Source organism: Vombatus ursinus, unplaced genomic scaffold, assembly GCF_900497805.2.
Source record: "Vombatus ursinus unplaced genomic scaffold, bare-nosed wombat genome assembly UNPS02014784.1, whole genome shotgun sequence".
Classification (NCBI taxonomy): Eukaryota; Metazoa; Chordata; class Mammalia; order Diprotodontia; family Vombatidae; genus Vombatus; species Vombatus ursinus.
The window spans coordinates 20,411,146-20,431,317 of record NW_020954562.1 but is presented as its reverse complement, the minus strand read 5'-3'; the positions used below and the strand labels follow the sequence as shown (position 1 = coordinate 20,431,317).

At 37.1% G+C, this 20,172-nt stretch overlaps 1 protein-coding gene and 1 pseudogene across 4 annotated transcripts in view; both read right to left on the bottom strand.

Moving 5' to 3' along the window:
- Positions 1-552: 552 nt before the first annotated feature.
- Positions 553-958, bottom strand: LOC114046556 (annotated as a pseudogene).
- A 2,810-nt stretch (positions 959-3,768) lies between these two features.
- The window catches only part of TMEM144 (transmembrane protein 144), a 61,887-nt gene continuing 45,483 nt past the window's right edge, over positions 3,769-20,172 (bottom strand). For 2 of the 4 annotated variants that reach the window (XM_027866898.1, XM_027866901.1), the window contains 5 exons: positions 18,914-19,032; positions 16,718-16,837; positions 13,418-13,515; positions 10,230-10,283; positions 3,769-4,944 (listed from right to left, as the gene is read on the bottom strand). In XM_027866898.1, coding sequence (XP_027722699.1) covers positions 4,810-4,944; positions 10,230-10,283; positions 13,418-13,515; positions 16,718-16,837; positions 18,914-19,032 — 526 coding nt within the window. In that variant the 3' untranslated portion in view covers positions 3,769-4,809. The other 2 variants (XM_027866899.1, XM_027866900.1) reach the window with 2 other exon arrangements.

Sequence of the window (20,172 nt, the reverse complement as noted above, 5' to 3'; positions counted from 1 at the left end):
GGTGAACATCTCCTGTAAAGTTTATCCTATAAGACAATTTGGCATAGAAAACGAAAAGGAAAAGGAAGTCCTTTGAGTAATCCATTGTGTTGTTGCCTTAATTATGGACCATGAGAAGCAGAGTTTCATCCCATCTTGAAGAAATCTGCAAAGAGAATAGACTTCATAGATATTCTATGGTATAACAACTAATATCATCATCATCATTGCCTATTAAGTACTTACCATGTGCCAGGTACTGTGCTAAATGCTGGGCATACAAGCAAAGGCAAAATATGGTCCCTTCTCTAAAAGAGCTCACATTCTTATAAGGGAGACAACACGTAAACTACTATGTACATACAAGATTATACATACAAAATAAAACATATACACATGTATGTGTACACACACACAAACACACACACACACACATACACACACTTCCAGAAGGCCCTAGCAGTTTGGGAGGGAAGCAGGGAAGACTTCTCGGGTCTTTTGCTCCTCCAGATAAATTTTTTTTTGTAGTAGTTGGAAGCTTTATTTAACACAAATAAAAATGTGCAAAGTATTTCACTCATTTTCTTCACTCCTCAGTCTAGCATTTGGATTGGTAATGTTGATGGCTAGCTGAGCCACTCTCTCAACAATGACTTTCTGATTCCTGGAGGACACATTGTGAGCAATCTCGGCACAGCAAGATTTGTTGCACATCATAAGCACTTTGAGCTCTTTGACATTGTGTACCAAAAACTTCCTGAATCCACTTGGTAACGTGTTTTGTCTTCTTATTGCTTCCACAACCAACATTGGGCATCAAGATCTGGCCCTTGAATTGTCTTTGCACCCTGTTGTCAATGCCTCTTGGTTTGTGCCAGTTTCTCTTGATCTTGACGTATCTGTCGGACTGGTGCTAGATGAACTTCTTGGTCCTCTTCTTGACGATTTTAGGCTTTATGAGAGGACCGAAGGCAGGCATGGCACCAGCGGAGAGATAGTGGCCCCTCCATGGGAAGTGCCAACAGAAAGAGAGAGAGAGAGAGAGAGAGAGAGAGAGAGAGAGAGAGAGAGAGAGCGCGCTCCTCCAGATAAGTTTTAAGCTGAGTTTTGAAAGCAACCAGGATGCAGAGGTGAGGAGGTAGAACATTCTGGGCATGGAGGACAGGCATGGAAAAGGCATGAAGTTGGGAGATACGGTGTCATGTGGGAAGAATAGGAAGAAGATTAATGTTGCTAGATCATAGATTACTAGGAAGAAAGTAAAGAATAATAAGATTGGAAAGATTGGAAGAAATCTGATTATTAAGGACTTTAAAATAGCCAAACAGAGGATTATGTATCTTATCCTGAAGATAATAGAGAGTCACTGGAGTTTACTGAGCAAGGGGGCTTCACATGGACAGACCTATACTTTAGGAAGATCACTTTGACAGTTGAATGAAGGATAAACTGAAATAGGGAGGAAATAAAGGTAGGAAGACCAACCAGTAGGTTATTGAAATAGTTGAGACAGGAGGTGATGAGAGACAACCTACATCAGGGTGGTGTGTGTTCAAGTGAAGAGAAAGGGACATATAGAAGAAATGTTGTGAAGATACAAATGACAACATATGGTGAAAGATGGAAAATGATTTTTTCATTTGTAGTAGATTCACATTTGAAGTGATTAGGAATCATTTTGTAGAATGGAACTTCATTTTATTTTTCAAAAGGACCTCAGTAGTTTAGAAATATTACAGTATCTCTTTTGGCTATTTGTTATGGAAATATTTTGATTATTATCTATTTTCTGAAAAATCATGCTTTCAAATTTTTGTTGACCCAATCATCTACTTTGAATATTTAAATTCATTTTTTAAACAAAAATACCTCCTTTACTCATTTTTGCATTTCACAAAGAACTGGATTAGAAAATCTTTTAAATCAAGACACTTGAGTAGCTCCTCTTAACTATTAAAGATATGAACCACAAATACAGAAATTTATAGAGAAAGTGACATTGACTTCATTTAGGATGGTGCTATTCATTAGTTTGTCAAGTAATATTTTCATTCTCCACCAGAGGGAGCATTGAAGAGTAGAGCAAGAAAAAAATGCAAGTAAAATACACAGTTCTCATTCATATTCCCCTACCAGGTTCTGAAGCTTTATACACACACACACAAATAAGGTATCATCTTTCACTTGAACTATGAATACCTCTCCCTTCCATTGGCACAGATTATTTCTAAAATTATATTCAAACCTCAATCTAGAATTGTGGGAAAGAATAATTTTTAAATGACTAAAATCCATTTTAAAGTCATTTGTCCCATCACTTCGAAGTTAATCAAACTTTGTTGGAAGTTCAGTAATAACTCTTTAAGGTCCCATAATATTGTAAAATAATTTCTGCCACCAATTATACAGCAAAATAGATTAAAGTGAATTAATACTCTAGTGGAAATTGTTCTTTTTAAAAAATAGAGGAATATAACTACATAGGGTCACAAGTAGAGTTGCAATTAGGCTGGCTTGATTAGAACTTCGTTGTATGGTGTTGTTTGGTGACCTCTGATATCACTTGTGGTCTTTCTGCAGTGTAGAAAAAGTAGAGTTTAGTATCTGGTTAACAACAACAATTAGTTTAAATAGGAAGCTACCAGGTATGTCAGTCCAAGGGTATACTGGGACCAGCTTGAACTGTCTTATGAGAGCTGATTGTTAAGTTTTCAGTGTGAAGAAATTTATACCTCAGAAATAGGCACACAATTACCAGGGCTTGATTTATTGATTTGCTTATTCTTTAGACTTAAGAAACTGATGGAGAAAATGTTAATAATGCATATTAAACTAAAAAAAAGTATGTCATACATACTTCCCTCCTCCCAAGTGAGCTGGTTGTTAAACATTTATCACTGATGTCATCCTGGGGTGAACTCCTTCCCCATTCTGTATGTGCAAATGAATGTACTTTTTGCGCTACTTGCCCCATATGTTAAAATATCCTAGTTATAATAAAATATAAAATTTGCTAGGCTGAGTCATAAGCAAAAGAACTTTTATGCAGGTAGGTTATAAGAGTTAGACTATATCATTTAATGCCTGAATAAGTTTCTCTCTCTTTAAGGAACAAAGTGCAGGATTTGCAATTGCATGGTTAATTTGATCATTGTAGATAAGCAGCTACTTAGCCTTCCAACCATTCTGAAAAGGCTTTGGTATATTTGCATCAGTAGCATACCCTCCATTCATTGTTTGAGTGAGAACAGTAGAAGGATGGTGGTGGTACAACAATCTAGGATAAGCAACAGCAAAGATAAACAATGTGACCATTTACAGAGTCTGCAAGAATGGGCTATTTATTGTACCACCACACCTGTCAAATAGGCAACTCTGAATAGTATCTAAATAAGAAGAGTTCACTTTGAGTAAGCTGACAAAATAGAAAAAAAGATATTTTGATCATTTTAATGGCATTCTAAGTTAAAAATGATGGTTTCACAGAAGTTCATCAATATACTTAATTTAAACTGGCAAGTACACAAAAGAATTGTCATGGTTCTAATTTACAACAAGAAGTGAATTTAAATCATTTGAATATAGATTTCAAATATTCCTATGCAGACATAACTTTCTTTTTACTCTTTCAAGCTTGTATATAAGTGTTAAGACAATATATACCCATCACATTTTTCTGCAGTAAAAACCAGTGAGTTAAAATAGAAAGCTTATGAAATTTGATTATTACATGAAATGAACATTCTAAGAAACCTACTAGAATTTATACATTTCAATGACTATCTTTCCTTTAATCTGAATCATGTTGAGAGGCTGAATGATTTCAATGGTGCTTGAAAATTTTTGAGAAGACCTCTTTTAGAATTTTCTTAAGAGTCTATGGTACGTTCTTTTAAATATCTTCAATGATGGCAAATTCTCACCTTTTGGGCTCTTGAATACCAGAAACATTCATTTGGAATTAGTTCTGGTGAATGAGGTAGGTGATTAGGTTGGACAATACTCATTTTGATTAAAAATGGGTAGTGATTACAATCTAACGGGACTACTTTCTTGTATGGGTACATCAACTGTCTCTGAAGGCAATTCCAAAACAAGAGTTTCAAAAATGTTTCAAGTAATTGAAGCATCATAAGAATAAATGTACAGATTCTGAAGTGGACTACTTTGAAGGACAAAACTCATTCGCAAGTGCAAGTTTTGGTATTTCTCTTTTTATTGTTATGTAATAGTCAGAGTTCAAACATTTTAAAATAATAAAATACATTCAGTTACTAAGACTAATATTTTTTCTAGAAAGAATTTGGACATCTTTGGAATCTACTATTGCCTCATTAAAAAAAAGAAAATAATACACTCTAAGCTACTGAGTTGGGATAGTTCAAACAATAAACTCACTGATTATGGACACAGTTGGGGCTAAACAATGTATAGAATCGTATCATGGTTCCACATCAGAGAATTACCACAGAGACAATAATGTCCCCACCCCACTCAAAATGGAGATAATGATAAGAAAACTTGGACTTGGGCTATCCATCTCCGGGAAAAAAAATCACTAAAAATCCTGAAAATAATCCAGGAAAGACTGCAATATCTTTTGGACATTCATTAAAGCCCTACAGATGTTCTTTCCATTTGGAGGCCAGATGACCTTTTCTTTGTTCATAAATATTTCACACACAGTGAGTTTCTTTCTTCCCATGTTCTTCAAACAAGTGAAAAAACGGTTTTGTAATTATAGGCACAGACAGCAGTTTATTTCTTCTTGTGTTATGAAATTAACTTCTGTTTCTTCTTTAAAAATATCAGGTCTCTCTAGCAGCACCTTCATATCAGGGGAGTTTGATTAATTACTGCTGCCATCTGCTGGTTATTCATTTCAACTTTAGAAAAAGCAGTGGCTAAGGCTCCAGCCAATATGATGCAAAATGCAAGTGTTATTAATAGATAATTTTTAATACCCTGTGTGGCAAAAGAAATGAGAAAAAAACCATATTGGTACAACCTCCAAAAAGGAAGATTTCCTTTTATACAACTCAGTGTTAAAAATCTGGTTCAAAGATTTTGATTCTCAAGCCATACCATCTGTTAGGTGAATAAATTCTATCTTATCCTTCTACTTGACTGTAAAGTCCATGAGGGAAGTGATCCTGACTTAACAAAGTTAGTATCTGCCTTAGAAGTTAGCACAGAGCTTTGTACACAGTAGTTACTTAATAAGTTAGTGAGGCAGTGTGGTACAATATCAAGGGCACTGGTTTGGGAATCAAAGGCACTGAATTCAAATCTTACCTCTGGCATTTATTACCTGTGAAACTATGGTTAAATCAGTTACCCTCTCTGGGTCTTGGTTTCCTTATCTGTAATATAAAAGGCTTTGATTACTTGGCCTTTGAGGTTCCTTCTAATTCTATAACCCTGTGAAATGTTTTTTTAAACAATAGATTTATTCAACAGTCCCCTATGTGCAAAGATCAGGATTTTGGGAAGATACAAAATAATGAAGAGGTGTCCCTTTCCTCTTGCAACTTATGATCCATTGGAGATAGTGGGGAAAATGACACCTAAAGAAATGTGTAATACTATACAATAAATATACTATAATTATGCTGCAGAAAAATTTCAAGAAAAATATACTTGATGTACAAAGCTTTATACAAGTTTGGATTAAGGAAAGATCCTAACGGGGTCAGGGAAGGTTTCCTAGATGAGATGATCTGTGAGTTAGGCCTTTAAGGATAGAAAGGATTTCAAAAGGGAATGATGGGATGGATGGGGGAGATTTAAGGTACAAGGAATGATATGTGCAAACCTAAGCTGTACAGACGGAAAAGACTATGAATTGGTCCAGTTCGTTTGGGGGATAGAGCACACAGTGGGAACTAGCATGAGATAAATCTGGAAAGGGAGGGCAATGCCAGATCATAGAAAATCCTGAATGTGGGGCAGTATGGTATAGTGGATTGGCAAGTGACCATTGAGTCAGGAAGCCCTGAATTCAAATTCCACCTCAGATGCTTACTAGCTGTGTGATCCTGGGCAAGACCTTAAATTCTCTATGCCTCAGTTTCTTCTCTGTGCTTCAGTGGTCCCTAAAGTCCTTTCTAGGTCCAAAGCCATGATCCTCTGAATGCCAAGCTAATGAGTTTGAACGTTATCTGATGGCTAATAGAGAACTGATAAAGGATTTTTTTAATCAAAAAAGTGAAATAAGACCTTTGTATAAGAAAAATAGATTTAGGAAGTAGGTACTCAGGGCAGAGTAGCTCACCTCAATTTACCTCCAAAAGCTCCTAATGTCCCACAAATGGCTTTTTGGTAGCAAACTGCGATAGGCTGTTTCAGTATTTTGCTGTTGTCCATCTGTGCTCCTGAGGGTTTTTGCTACCTGAGCACTTAGTACTCCTTCCTACACAGGCAAGGTAACATGGGTTTGGAGCCATTACCACCACCAGTACTTTCGGACCAGAAGTCAATCTCCTCTAAACAACTTGATTAAAATGTTCTCTCCAAAAAACTAACAAACCAATTTATATCTGGTTTAAAAGTTGTCAAATGTAAGATTCCAAAGCAAACTTCTCAGAGTAAAATCAGACATAATATGCAGCAAAACTGTACTGAATAAATGAATTCATTTTCCAGGCACTAATGCCTACCATCAAACACACAAGAAAACCTATTCTGGTTTTTAATGCGTGTAGTTTGATCACATGTAGAAGGCTCTGTCTTTTTCAATAGAGTAGAGAATTAACCAAATCCTCCACTTCTTCAAAGTTTGCTTTGAAGAACACTACCACAAAATAGCTTGGAGCCCTAGGAGCGTTGAGACAGGTAATTTCTCCCATGAAGTCCGTAGCCACAGGTAAAGGCTAAGATCTGTGAGTGGTTTTGTGTTTGTGTCTAGGTTGGTGATTTTGTGAGTACAGGAAGCTCCTGATGTGGAGCCATTGAGGCTGAGCAATCACCAATCGGTAACTTCCAGCCTTTGAGGATTGCCTGGGGGGCATGGAGAGGGCATATGGAATATTTCTTGGCTGCCCAGCTAGTCTGTGTCAGAAGAAGGCCTCCAACCCTGGCCTTTCTGATGCCCAGGCACGTTCCCTTCACTAAGTCACACTGGCTCTCCCTAAATATGCTGCATTTGTTGACGACGACAGATCCCCTTTGAAGCCCTGTTAGAAGTGGGGGTTTCACTCTAGTGTCTGTGCAGCTGTGCTTAATCTGGTTGGCACGCAAGGTATCTGAAGTATTTCTTTCAGTCACCTTTCAAGAGGTTGTTAGGCACATTTGGATGTGCCTGGGAATCACCAGCAGCTTATTTATCAAGTGAGCGACTTTTAGGATTCTATGGGGCCCTGAGAGATCATTTTAGTATATTCCTCAGCTTTCAGGGAGACCTACCTTCAATTTTTTTTCTGAATAAGGATCGTGACTGGACTTGTGATTTCATTGGCATAGGGAACTCCCAGGTGAGGGAAGTCTCTCTCCTAATGCAGGTTAGTATCTTCTCTGCAACTCAAATACTTAAAGAGTTGCGTAGAACAGAGCAGAGGTGTCAAATGGGTAGCTTGAATTTGGAACAGATTAAAATGTAATTGGGAAACATTTACCAAAATAAATAAAATTATAATAGAATATACATTATGTTAATATGTAATTTTCTAGGTCACTATGTAGCCCTAGGGATCCTTTATGGTTTTTTGGCTCCCTTTTCTATTTGAGTTAGACACCATTGACGTAGAGCTCTGAAAAGTTAATTGTGTGTCAATGTGTGTCATATGTCATATGTGTGTCATAGAGTAGGATCTGAATTTAAGTCTTCCAGGCTTTGAGACCAGCTATCTATTGACTACACTACAGTGTCTCCCAATGTCTCCACGAAAATCTATCTTTTAAAAAAGAATTATAGGTAACCCATTTTGATGTTTTCCAATGCTCATTCAGAAATTTTTTCTTATAGCCAACCTAAATCCTATGTACTAAACATCGAGCAGAGTAGGTATCTCATTTTTCCTCTGGTATCTCTCCACAAATGATTTCAACTTTTTTAAGGCCCTTAGTATATAGGCAGGAGCTAGATTTCTGTGCACTGAGGACCCCTCATGAGGTTTAACTTTCAAGCAGTACCTGTTCTTAAGTGATATCTTTGGGTCCAGGTGCAGATATTTTAATTTTCTTCCTTTTGCTACTGTAATCACAACCAAAGTAATTTTGAAATGTCTCCTTTGCAATCCTTATTTCTTGGCTATACCTTTGTGGGTGTTGTTCTTAATATCTCACTTTCCCATGTCTTCCTAAGGCCTTTAACACCTTATCAAGGGCTGATACAATACATTTTATTTATTTATTTATTTTATTTTTTGCTAGGCTATGGGGATAGGTGACTTGCCCAGGGTCACACAGCTAGTAAGTGTCAAGTTTCTGAGGCTGGATTTGAACTCAAGTCTTCCTGACTCCAAGGCTGGTGCTCTATCCATTGTACCACCTAGCTGCCCCCTGGTACCATACACTTTAATAAGAAATTCACTATCAGGTAGATAGATCCTTTTCCGAGAGCTTTGCAATTGATGTGAGGTATGGATTTACTTTGTGAGTTAATTCATTCTAACAAAGAAATAAGAACCATGTGCAAGAAAGTAGTCCAGGTCGGAAATCCTATTAGCATATTTCTGTGTATTTAAAACGAAAATTGGATTGCCCTCCAAGTAGCTTTCTTAATAATAGCTTCTTTTGTTTGCTTAAACCCAAGAATCTTGCCCATATTAGTCAAGCATGACTTGTTAACGTTATTCCTTCTCATTTTGCAGGAATGAAATGATTTCTTAAAAAGCTTTGAAGTGATTTATCATGTTGAGGATCAGCCGGTTATACAAATTCACTTTATGGCTCCCAGAACAAAGAGACAGCATCAGTCCTTATTAAAACCAGGCCTGGCTTTGTATTACAGCTGCATATTAAGGAGGAGAATATCATGGCTATTGCTTTTTGGTACAACATTTTTGTATTTATGTTGTATTCTATAAACCTACTCTGAAATAGTGCACAGAGTATTTGAAAGGATTCCCCGCCCCCCCCCCCCCTTGATTACAGATTGGGGCACATAGCAAAGAGTTCCAAAATGGGCTCCATTTTCATTTCTGATGCTGCTATTGTAGGGTATGGGGATATGTCAACTTGAGAAGGACCTGAGATTTTGCCAGCCTGGGAAACTCCTTCCACCAACAATGTCCATAAGTTATGATCTTACAGAGAGCTGCCTGAGGCTCAGCAAGGTTGTGACTTTGCCTGTGTCACACAGCTTGGGGCAGAAGTGGGGTATGAACATGCCTCCCTGACTCATTCTACCTATTCTGCCACTCTGTTTTGTGGATAAAACAAGATTAAAAAAATAGCTTTTGGACCATTCTATTATCTGGTAGAAGAATTCCATCCCTTCCGGCCCCCTACCTAGGTCCTTCCAGGGATATTAGTCATCTACTACTATGACTTGACCTTTCCTATAATATTACAAAATTTAATCTACAGTATTGAAAAGGTTGTTCATGGGAGGCCTAAGCAAAAAGGTCTCAAACATATTATTTAATATTCTGTCATCAGCTTGCCCCATGGAATTTTCTTCTCTTGGGAGGCCAAAATATTCTTTTCCTCATCCTACCATAATATATAACACCCTTCTAAAGAATTTTTTCTTCCTTTTTTAAAAATAAGTGACATGTAGCCACTAAAAACACTTCAAAAGAATGGAAGCTCACCAGTGATTTTTTTCAACTTAAAAACAAAAGATTCACAACCACAAACTCCATTTGAATCTCCCTATTTACAGGGGGTGAGATTTTGAACATATAATTTGGAATGTCATCTCTCCTGACCATTCATTGCTCTATGTGAGAAAGCAATACTAAATTATAGCTCTAGTAATAATAAGAATAGCTCACATTTATATAGCACTTACTATGTGCATACACTATGCTAGGCACTTTACAATTATTGTCTCATCTGATCCTCACAGCAACCCTGGGAAGTAGATTCTGTTATTAGCCCCATTTTACAAATGAGGAAGCTGAGACAAACAGAAGTTAAGCGACTTGCCTAAGGTCACACAGCTAGTAAGTCTCTGAGGTTAAATTTGCATTAGAGTCTTTCTGACTCTAGGCCTGGTGCTCCATGCATGGCACTACCTAGCTGTCCATAATAGTTCCTCTCTTTGAATGGCCCCTTTCCTAGGGTTTAGTTTTTCTTCTACTTACCTTTATTTCCTTAAATACAAAGATACCCCACATTGCAGCTATAATTCCTGGACCCTGGAAGAATGATAAATAAACATGGACATTAGGTCATTTCTTAAGGCTAGGCTGGTAGATACAGAGCCAATTGAAGTGATGAATTAAATAGTTGGATAATGCAAATGAAAAAGGATTTCCCCTTCCAGATACTCAGATAATTGAAGGAAGTATCCATTCCTTTGTTTAAGTTGTCACTGAGACAAGTGACCCATTTTTGCATTTCACTTTGCAGGTACAATTTTAGGGTGCTTGGACAGCTGCTGAAATTGATCTATGGCATTGCTTCAATTCAATTCAATAAACATTTATTTGGGCATCTAGGTGGCACAGTAGATAGAGTGTTAGACCTGAGTCAGGAAGATTCATCTTCCTGAGTTCAAATCTGTCTTCAGACACTAACTGTGTGCCCCTGGGCAAGTCACTTACCCCTGTTTGCCTTAGTCCCTCATCTGTAAAATGAGTTGGAGAAATGTGCCAGGCACCGTGCTAAGTAATGACAGGTGAATGAGTTCAGATAAATTAGAGGTAGGTCCCAGTATGCTAGGAGAGAAAACCAGAGGTGAAAGTAGAGAAGGAAAAAATGAAGATAGCAAGGATAAAATGCAGTAAGACTACAGGACAAAGGATGAGATAAGACACAAAAAAGGGATGAGTCTGTGACACGAAAACTACCAAATAAAGATAAAGGGAGGTACCAACCATGTGATTTCACTGTCTAATAACGTATTCCCAGGTGAGGAAATCCTATCTTTGCAGGTCCGGGCTGGCACCTTTTCTGCAGGTTATTGTCCTAGAGAGTTGCTTGGAGGTACCAAGGAATGAAGTGACTTGCCCAGGATTGCTCAGAAGTGGAACTTAAATTCATATCTTCCCATAACCTTATAGGCCTGTAACCTGGCTAGAAGTTGAGTTTCTGAATGTTGTTTAAGTTGCTTTATTAATGCACACTGTAATTTCTCTTATGTTTATGATTATTTTGTATGTAGAAATAAAATGACCTGTTTTAAATCTGATTCATCATCATCAATCATCATCATAGCTGCAATTCCTATAGCACTTCAAAAATACCGTCTCATGTTAGCCTCACAACAACCTTGTAAGGTAAATGACATTATTATCTTCATTTTACTGATGAGGATAATTGGGACTGAAAAAGGTTAAATGACTTGCCCAGGATCACATAGCTACTGCCGGCGTTAAGATTTGATCTTAGGTTTTTCTGACTCCAAACTGGGGACTCTAGCCCTGGAAATGCTTTGCTTCTGACTGTATTTATGAGACACTGGGTAATTCATATGATGCACTGGGTAATATTTTGTATTTCTCCCTCTCTCCCTTCTTTCTACCCTGCCATTTTGCACAGAGAAGAGGGGTAGGGGTGATAAAAGAAAGGTCTTAGGCATTACCCTGGGTAGAAGCTGGCATCTCTGAAATAGAGCAACTCACTTGACAACTTCCCTTTTAAAGAGGAGGGGATCAATACCGCCAAAGAGGTAGAAGGAAGGGAAGGGATACAATCACAGATGTCACAAAAGAGCCTAATACTCGATGGTCTTCAGGCCATGGCAGGATGAGGCATGGTCTTGTAGGAGGTTACTTTTGGGATTGAAGAATCTTTATGCCAAGCTCTTGTCAGTTTGATGGGAAGGATTCCTGGGTTTGCCTTAATTCCATGCATTGGAGAAGCAGACACTCTAGATCAGAGCCAAACACAGAACTGCCCCACAGTAACTGTGGTGGGAGGATGATGAGCCAAAGAATGTCAGAATTAGGGAAACTGCTTCTCCTATTGAAAAAATCAAGCCTCCCCTTGGGCTGAATCCTTGGTGAATCATGATGGCAGAAGAAGGACGGGGGTCTTAGTCAAATAGTACTTAGCTAGTTCTGTACTGAGTATAAGAAAACTAGAATTTCAGAAGGAATTCAGGTCATGATGAGCTTTAAATGCCCAGCAGAGGAGTTTACATTTGAATCCAGAGCTAATACAGAGTCATTGGAGTTGGTTGAGTGGGACAATGGTGACACAGTGGGGCCTATACTTAAAGTATACTTTAGTAGCTGAATGGAGGGTACATTGGAGAAGGGGAGAAATTTGGGATAGGAGACCAATTACAAGTCCATTATAATAATTGAGTTAAAAGTGATGAGAACCTGAATGAGAGTGTTGGCTGTGTGCTTGGAGGGGAGGGGATATATACACTAGGGTTGCTGTAGGGATAGAAATCACAAGATCTGACAACTGATTGTATATGAGTGAGATTGAAGGGCTGAGGTTGCAAACCTGGGTAACTGAAAGAAGGGTGGTGCCCTTGACAGGAATATAGAAGTTTAGAAGAGGGCTAGATAGGGGAGAGCGATAATGAGTTCTGTTTTGGACATATTGAGTTTTAGATACCTATAGGAGGTGGTATCTTAGCTGAATTTTGAAGGAAAATATGGATTCTAAAAGGCAGAAATGAGGAAAAACATTGTAGGCATGAGGGATTAGTTTGGCCAAAGGCACAGAGATGGTGTAGGAATATAGGTTAGAATGTTATGTATGAGGAAAAGCAAGTGGGCTAGTTTATCCAAAATGTAGAGTGTATGAAGGGGAAATAATGTGAAAAAAGTCTTGAGAGGTAGGCTGGAGCTAGACTGTGGAATGCTTTATGTGCTAAGCAAAGGAATTCATGTTTTATCCTAGAGGCAATAAAGTCTCACTCTAGCTTATTAAGCTGGGAGCGATATGGTCCAACCTGTGCTTTAAGGAGACTGTTTTGTTAGCTGTGTGGAGGATGAATTTGGAAATGAGAAAGACAGGAAACGGGGAATCTGGTTAGAATGCTACTACCATAATTTAGGAGGGAAGTGATGAGGGCTTGAATTATACTTCTGTCACTTGTGAGTGGAGATAAGGTTACGGATGTGAGAGATGTTTTAGAGGGAGAATCAGGAAGACTTGTCCTTGAGATACAGAATAAACAGACCTACTCAAATGAAATTAGGTATATTCAGAGGAAGGCAAAGGGAGTTTATAAGCCTGATTAGGGTGATATTTAGTAGACTTGTAAACCTGAATGACAACATCACAACTTATTTGAATATCTGTTTGCAGCAAAAATTAAGACTGATTTTTAAAATAAAAACTCAGGAAGAAAAATGCATTTACTTACTGCAGTGATTATTGGAAAACTGACCACAGCACTTAGAGAATGATTAGCTATGAGCCAGCAGCAACTAGCTATTGCCCAAAGTACTCCAGAAAAAAACCCTGAAATGCAATAAGACAACAGAAATTATTGTACTCTGCCTCTGCCCCTATATCTATCACTTTATTTGCTGTCAGCGCCATTGGGTTGGTTTTTGAACCAGAATTTATAGTTCTTTGGGAATGCAAATGATCCTGCTTCCCTACCCTTTTACCAGCTGACTGAGGGTACAATTTTCAGCTATTCTATATGGGCATCAGATAGAGGTGTTGGATTTTAAGAGGAAGGAAAATTATTGGGCCATCCCATGAATATATCAAGAAAGAAGGGATCTAAGCAATTTGATAAGAAGCATGTTAAAACCAAAGAAGGCTGGGACCACACTATTTATTTATTTGATCTGGACCTGCAATTACAGTGATGTGGAGAGCTCCTGGTTTGGAACCCCATCATCCCACTGATGGAGATCACCAATTCATTGGAGACTTAGAGAAGTGGTGTCAAACTCAAAGCAGGGGGCACTAATCCATATGTACCTCGGGATCCCTGTAGGTTTCATATTGACTTAATTTTAAAATGTAATATAATCTATGTTGTATTATATTTTTATACATTTTGTTAAATATTTCCCAATTATATTTGAATCTGGTTCGCATTCAGGGATATTGTGGATTTGCCACTTTTGACTTGGAACATCAGAATCTTAGGGAATTGCCAGGGGGCATTGAGAGGTCTTACAGTCAATGTATGTCAGAGGCAAGATTTCCCCAGAACTTGAGTTGGTCTGCTATCCTCTGGTGCCATGCTGCTTCTCAACCATGTTATTCACATGATAAAAACCTAACACTTAAACTTCCTGGTATCCATGTTAACTGGGCAATAGCCCTACAGGTAAAGAGCTTTTACTAAAAGAAATGGAATAGTCCCTTGACATTTTTATTTTTATGTATTTCTGTTTCCTATTCTTCTTCTCAAGCCCTAAAATGAAGCAAGCATTCTGCAAAGAATATAGTGAGGATCTGGGTTCTAATTCTGGCTCTGTCATTTTTTGCCTGTGGGACTTTAAATAAGTCACAATTTCTCTGGGCCTCACACTTTCTTCCTCTGTAGCATGCAGGGATTGGGCTGGATGATCTCTAAAGTCCCTTCTGACTCTAAATCTGAGATAAATAATGCTGTTTCCCCAAGCATATGATTAAAGGAATCAACATCTTCATTATCCCATACTTCTCTTCTACTCCAATGCATTTCAACATGTTCTAGATTTTATATTTTTAAAGGAAATTATTAAACAAAAGTATGGAATTTTAGAACTTTCCTGCTATTCAACATATTCTTGATTTTTTTAATGGAAATTATTAAATAAATAAAATTATAGAATTTTAGAACTAAAAAGGACCTTAGAAAATAATATAGACATGTTTAACCTAGACCTTAGCAAAGTGTTTGATAAAGTTTCTCCTGCTGTTCTAATTGACAAGATGGAGAATTGAATAATGCAAGTTAGAAATTGTGATCAATAGTTGGAAATTGTGCTCAATAGTCAGACTTGACTTTTAGCTAAGGTCTGCTATGGATTATTAAATTTAAATTAAGCTAGCTTGTATTGGTAAGTTGTTAGAGTTTAACCTTCCCACTCCTCTGGGCCTAAGTTCTTTGTTTTGTAAGATGTTCTCTTTTCTGTTTAAATTAAAGCTCTCGTTTTTGTATGTAAGTTAATTTCTCATTTAGACTCATGAAAATTTACAAAATGCTCCATGGTGCTCTCACAGTCTCTCAGTGACTTGTTTCATTAATCATAGATACATGAGCCAATGAGAAATCGAGCTTTAATTTAAAGTCACATGGAATTCGGAATGCCTATAACCCTAATGTTACAAATTGACCTATTCTTTACCCATTATACTTCCTTATTCCTGTAAATCCTATGAATACGCATTAACATCATGAATATATTAATCTAATGAATATGCATTTTGATTGGTTCCTCTTCATTGACTATAAAAATGATCTCTGTAAACCCTTTGGCTACTGAGGAGGAGCCTTGGATCCCCCTCCCCTTTTTTTGGCAATTGCTAGCCTTGTTAATCAATTGATCATGCTGAGAAATCTGTGCCTCAGTTTTTCTTTATCATAGATTTTTATCTTGATAGAATAATGGGTTAGACATCTCTCTCCAATTCACAGTTAGATGGATTTGGAGCTAAGGGAGTTATTGTACCCCCAGAGTTATTACTGGGTGGATATTAATTTGGAAGAAGGCTTCTGGGGAAGTGTTCTCCTTGGGGCATGGCCCTCTGGTATTTAATATTTTAAATCACTGACTTGGATAAAAATACAGATGATTATGCTTATTAAACTTACAGATGAAATAAAGCTGAAAGGGATAGTTACAGAGTGGGCTTCAAAAAGATCTTTACAGACTAGAATATAGTGTATGAGAGAGGCATGACCAAGATGGTGAGAGAAGACTGAGGAACATTCCATAGAAAGATAGCTTGAAGCAATGAGGTGAGTATTTTGATTAGAGAAGATTTAGGAAATACTTAAGTGCAATCTTCTTGAAGACTCCTAACATGGAAGAGTGATTACACTTATGCTGCCTGGGTCCCAGAGGGCAGAATTAGTAGCAATGGATGGCTTGATATAGTGAAAAACTTCCTAATAATTAGGGGTATACAAAAGTCGAATGAGATGTCAGGGGAAGTAACATCAAAAAGGCTGGATGGTTGCTTTGGGGATATGTTGTAGTTATTCAGGTGTATGTTGGATATGGTCTCTGAGGTTCCTTCTAGCTTGGAATTCTGTGACTTCTATACATTAGCAAGGAAATTTGGTTTTTTAGTCAATTCTCTAAATACTCATGGGCGTGGTAAAGAAAATTGCTTGTTCCTATGAACCTCACTTTTAAAAACCAAAGGTAACAAGTAGTTCAATGTTAATAATCATAGGAGTCTGCCCCCAGTGCCATTAAGGACTAGAACTTCCTGAGAAAATTTATAAATAGGACATTCATTTCATGTCATTGAATGATAACTTTCAAGGTTTTTAAGCACATTATGTCAAATTTTAGATGGTCAAAACATGAAAAGAAGCATATTCAAAGCAAAGCAGACTCTCAAGGGGTGCTTTTGTTTGAAGCAAAAGACATATAAACTAAAATGATTAGATAAAGCTTATGCATATATATATGTATATGTATATACACACATTCATATATCTCATACTCACAAAAATTGAAACCCTGGTACTAAATACTCATACCTGGTAATATTGCTTGAGGATAAACTTTGGGATTATTTTTCATGATCATGCAGTAGGCCAGGAAATAGAGAGTGCTTGTAACAAAGATACCACTGAAGTGTGCAAAGACATAATCCAAATCTAAAAAATATAAATATTACAGCCATAAAAGGTTACATTTAAATAACTGTGATATGCTAATTGAATGTAAAATATGCTAAAAATTCTGATAATATAGATCCAGAGGTAGATGGAGAGAAAGACAGAGAAGGAGAAAGAGGAGTTAATTGTCTTATCCAGGACTTTAACATCTTTTTTTAACACAAGAATATAGATATGAGTTTTTTCTCATTGACTATGCAACTGTAGTACCACATTTGAACAAGTATAGGCAATCATGTAAAGTTTTTTTTAAATTTATACTTTTTATTTTGAAACAAAATCACTTCCTAACAAACAATCCACCATAGAACTGTACAAAAAAAAACATAAAAACAAAAACTGTTAAGCAAAACTGCTGCAAATAGTGGTAATTGATAGTTTATGGAACTTTCCATTTTTGTAGTTTACAAGTTTTAATAGAAAGGAAGGATGAGTGTTTGTTCATTACATTTGAGTTGTGTGGCTCTTTTGTGCCAGCTTCATTTACAATATTATAATGATTGTGTATGTACTGTTCTTTTGGTTCTACTTTCTTAGCTTTACATCTTGTATTTCTCTTAATTTCTTATGGTGCCAATGATATCCCATTGCATTCACATACTACAGTTTGTTCATCTGCTCTTTAATAACTAGATACAATTTATTTATAGGTTTTTGCTGTTAGACATACTGCTGCTATGAATATTTTGTTATCTTTTTTCCCTTTTAAGATCTGAGCTATTCAGCCTAAAATTATATTCCTTTCTGTAGCCTAAACAGCTTAGTAAATTGATATTTGGCCTATATATATATATATATATATATATATATATATATATATATATACACATACATACATATATATATATATATCTGTATTAAATAAGGTCCTTATATGTTTCCAAATAATTTAAGAATAATTAGATACTGGTACAACTGATTGAGGGACCTAGCTGTTATTGTATCAATTACTAAAACGATTCAGAAACTTCTTCAGTTTGGCTTGGGAAAGAGAATTTCAGTGCAATCATTTTTTTTTAAAGGAAGTAACTTATGGAATAAAAGTACAAACATGCTTTATTATAAACAACTTATTGATATGCACTATTTTGGAATTAATTACTTAAAGTGGAGTTAAGCTAATCTCTTATAAGCAAATTCATTTGTATAACTATCGAACCCAAGGGTGGAAAGCTTCTACTTGCAAAAGTGTTGTTACTTATATTTACACATATAGAGTTGGATCCTCAATAACATCTGATCCCCCTAAAGGAATTGGAATCAGAGTGGAAACTTTTGGGAAAGTAACAAAATCAGATAACCCTGTATACCAAAAGTGTATAGCTTTGTGGGGCTCTTGGTTTCTTTTCCCTTAAATTTGGGCTTTGCATATTGATCTTGCCTGTCAGATTTATGTCTTCCAGACTACATGCCATTCACCTATAGTTGGTAGCCCATCCTCACCCATCCTTCAGTGGATATAGTTCCAGTCAACCTCCTCCCCAGGACTCATCGAGGCAGGGACAGCTCTATGCTCCATTTCAGCCTAAAGAGACTAGAGAAGCTGAGACCTTCATCCCTTTTCCCAAATGAATTTGGGCCCCAGTTCTTTGAGGGGGGAAATGATGGAATTCTAATAAAGCTGCCCCCAGCCCCAATATTCTAACTTCCTTATGGGCCCCACTGAATAGCAGGTGTATCCTGATTTAACTACACACTCTGGCTTTAACCACATCACAGGCCCCCAGACTTAATATAGGCACTGCCCCCACCTAACCACTGCCCTCGCACCCCTGACTCAATATCCTAACTTCCTCAACTGCCTCACTGCCTCACCAGAACAACAGGTGTGTGTGAACTCATATTTCTAGAAGAAGAAGAAGGAGGAGGAGGAGGAGGAGGAGGAGGAGGAGGAGGAGGAGGAAAGAGGAGAGACAGAGAGATTGAGCATCAAGATAAAGTCTAAGTGTTGTTCTACTTACTCTTATGATTAGCTATTTTAGTTTACTATCATTGAGTGCAAAGCCCCAGTTAGTTCATTCAAAAGGTAAAATAAGAGAGTTCATGTAATCTTACCATATTGACTAGACCCTGCATATATGCTGTCATTCCTTTTGCCATGGTCCTTGATATAAATTATTGGAACAAAACTGCATCCATAGAGGATTCCAGATGTAACTGCCAGAACACAGCCTCTTGAAAAAAATAAATTCCTATTATGCAATGGCATTTTTGAAATTCACAGATGCGGAATAACAAGTTGAGTATGCTGTAGTATACAAGTCACAAGCAAATCAATAGAAATTATAACCTCTGTCTTAAGCTCTATGACTGGCAATAGAACAAAATCCTGCTGTGTCAAAGGTACATCAAGATATTTAAAGATACAACTGTGTAAAGATACAACTTTCTCCTATAGTGAAAACCAGTCAGGGAAATGAAAGATTTTCAGAAAATTAGACAATTTCTTTGAAACTTAAAAGGTGCTCCTTAAGTATTCAAATATAGTTTTGTTACCAGACTTCATAGTCAGACTCTTTGCTCTAAGGTAATTCTGAGAGGAGCTGCAGAAAATATCTCTCGACTTCGAATGATACATTATGATTAGCAGCTGTATCCACACAACTGGCCAAAGAGAGATTGTCCTGAAAGAATGTTGTCTTAAATGGAGACTCAGCCTGATGCCTTACATGGCTCTCTCCATTAGACCTTCAATAAACCTCATCTATTCTGTGCTTACTATGATTTTTCAGCCTCCCTTTCCCCCCATTCATTATTTTGGCCCAACTCTCTGGATTTATTGACATGATAAATTATTTATTTGGACCATGGAATGTTATTTAAATTTTCCTTCTGGACTATAGCTGAGGCCACAGCCTTACTATTTACTATTTTCCACCAAAAGGTCTCTCAAAAAAGACCAATAAATTGTCACTAATCAGTGTAGTTAATTGGTCTCATTTTCTAGGGACTGGGATACCTTGGATTACAAATCATAGTTTGTTGAGCTGGTGATTCATTGAGCTAAACCCCATAATTATTTTATAGATTAAAGATTGAACCCCTCAGAGTTGATTTGAAAGTGCCAAGATTAAAGGCTGATGGTGAAGTAGAGAAAGCACTGAACCTGGAGCCAGGAAGACCCAAGATCAAATTTGGCCTCAATACTTTTTATCTGTGTGATCCTGACAGTTCCAGGCAGACTTAATCTATCAGCCCTAGTTTCCTCAGCTACAAAAACAAGATAATAAGAGCACTTGCTATAGAAGATTGTCGTGAGAAAACAAAAAGAGTAATGTGTGAAAAGTGTTTTGCAAATCCTACATTTTTTTTTA